At 38.2% G+C, this 2,176-nt stretch overlaps 1 protein-coding gene across 1 annotated transcript; it reads right to left on the reverse strand.

Moving 5' to 3' along the window:
- LOC137995951 (uncharacterized) lies at positions 1-2,176 on the reverse strand. Its single transcript, XM_068841397.1, has 4 exons — positions 2,133-2,176; positions 1,615-1,668; positions 949-1,253; positions 1-299 (listed from the first exon to the last, which is right to left on the reverse strand). Coding segments are annotated over exons 2-4 (477 nt in total). The 5' UTR covers positions 1,617-1,668; positions 2,133-2,176; the 3' UTR covers positions 1-129.

The following is a 2,176-nucleotide window of genomic DNA, read 5'->3' on the forward strand; positions in this document are numbered from 1 at the left end:
TAAGTAACTTTTTTAAAATTTTATTTTCCTCTCTATAGTAACGGTATTAGTCCAAGATCATACATCGTTTTTACATTTGCCCCGTAAAAAAGTGAATTGACTTTTCATTATAGCACACCGAGAACATATCTAACAATACTCCTGAACTTCTTCCGATACGCAGCCCTCGTAACAGCACTCTTCAACAATGTTTGTAGTCCCTGAGCGTTTCCCGCGAGCGAGAGTGGGACGGTGAGATGTTATAAGAAATTTTAAAGCTTCTCTCCTGTCCAGGTTTATCTGGGAAAGACGAAGGATTCCTGTCGAGTAAGACAAAAAAAATTCTTGCACATGTTGGCAGACAAAACAAAGTACTTCGTATCATGATGCACCACATGATGAGAAACCTTATATTCCTTACTATAAAAGGGCAAAATTTCTAAAAAGTTTAGCTCTTACTAAAAACCAGGATTAATATTTAATCGAGCCTCATTTTTGCAATTGCGTGGTCTCTCAGTGGCAGGGCGTTAGTGCGAGTTTGACATCAATTATGTTTGTTCCGCCTTTCTTTCAAATACACCCAAACAACCGTATAAAATTTTTTTTCTCTTTCAGTTTTTACGCTTCCCGTGGAGGTGAGGATATTTTGTCATATACTTCTGAATGCAATCGAACTTACTGAAAAAAAAAATGCTGTTGCAAAACTATCCCACAGTTAGACGTATGAAGATTTTTTGGTGCCCAATGCGGTTAATCCTAACAAAATTATTGAGATCACTTGGGGAAGGAAAGGAGATGCAGGGAGCGGAGGGAAAAAGAAAGTAACGACTCTCGTTACTTTCTGATTTAAAAGGCTTAAACTACTTCGGGTAGCCGTTACTTTCGTCTGTAATTCTGTAGCCGTCTCACGTAAAAAAGGACACGTAACTTGAGATTGGAATTCTACGGTACGAAATTTTCTATCCTTACCAGTGACTCTTCTCCTTCTCCTTTGATTGCCGCATGCTGCTTCATAAACGTCTAATATTTGCTCTCCGCACCATTTCTGGCAGTTTATAGATGGTGGTGAATTCACTTCATAAACTTTACAACCCGTGTACGCTTGAGTTGTTGTGGTTATTAACTGCGTGGTTGTTTTGTTTTCCTCCAAGGTTGTTTGCATCGTTGTGGTTGTTGTTTGTCCCTTAAGCAGCAATGGTGAAATGCATAACATCCAAAAGATGATATTTCCCACAGTTTTTATTTGATCCATGCGGAAAAACATCCGTTTAAACCTAAAGGAGACATCATTATGGTTACACTTACAATACTTTCATTTATTTCATTTAGGTCAACTTATGTACTCTTTTTGCAATTCTTATCTTCCTTCAAAATTTGATACTCTACTTTTCTCGAATAATCGTCACCCATAGCTATAACACCAGGCACGCTCTTTCTTTTTCTTACCATATTACAGAACAAATATTCGTCAATTTTTGTTTTCTTCAAGGACCAAGGTTTTTTGATAGTGCAAGTTAAGATGTCACTAGTTCTTCATCTCTCGCAACCTTCAAAAATAAGCTTAAGCAGTTCTTTATTACAAAATATTCATTCAAAAAAGAAAATTAATGTAAAAAAATAAACAAATATACTCACATGTGGGAACTCAGGTATGAAGAGTATATGAGAGAAACCCTGACCTTGTACACCCTAAATGATCATATTTTTAACTGAATAAAGGTTTGAAAGAAAATTCCCCCTGAGCGGGATTTGAACCCACGTCCCCTGTTACTTGACGGGTGTAATAACCACTACACCAGGATAACCATGCTGGCAACACAGCAATCGAAGAGTTGATTTACCTGTTTAGGGCGTGGGTCTCCTTGGAAAATTTCTTTCAAGGTGACAAGGTAGGGAAGCCTATAACTCCACTTGAAACCCAACTAAGGATCAAGTTAATGATACACGACCGTAGTCAACTTAGAGGATGACAAGGAAAGATCCACAAGGGATACAGGCTAACTTTGTGTATCAGCGAATCACCTCATCGATGGTTAACCTGGTGGTGTAGTGTTCATGCATGAGGAGCTTAACTTGGGTCAGGAATGTGGGTCCCCGCTTTTTAGAAAAAAAAAATTAACCTAAATCTCAGTGGGGGTTGTAACAAGACTCACACTAAAAAGGCAGAGCAAGAGACATAAAGGGAGAGAGAGATGTT

This window comes from Montipora foliosa, chromosome 3 (assembly GCF_036669935.1).
Source record: "Montipora foliosa isolate CH-2021 chromosome 3, ASM3666993v2, whole genome shotgun sequence".
NCBI classification, from domain to species: Eukaryota; Metazoa; Cnidaria; class Anthozoa; order Scleractinia; family Acroporidae; genus Montipora; species Montipora foliosa.

Bases quoted from the DNA above. Each gene is read 5' to 3' on its own strand.
- LOC137995951 (XM_068841397.1), bottom strand. The intron at 300-948 runs GTAAGGATAGAA...CTTACTCGACAG, and splicing joins GAGAAGGAGAAGAGTCACTG to GAATCCTTCGTCTTTCCCAG.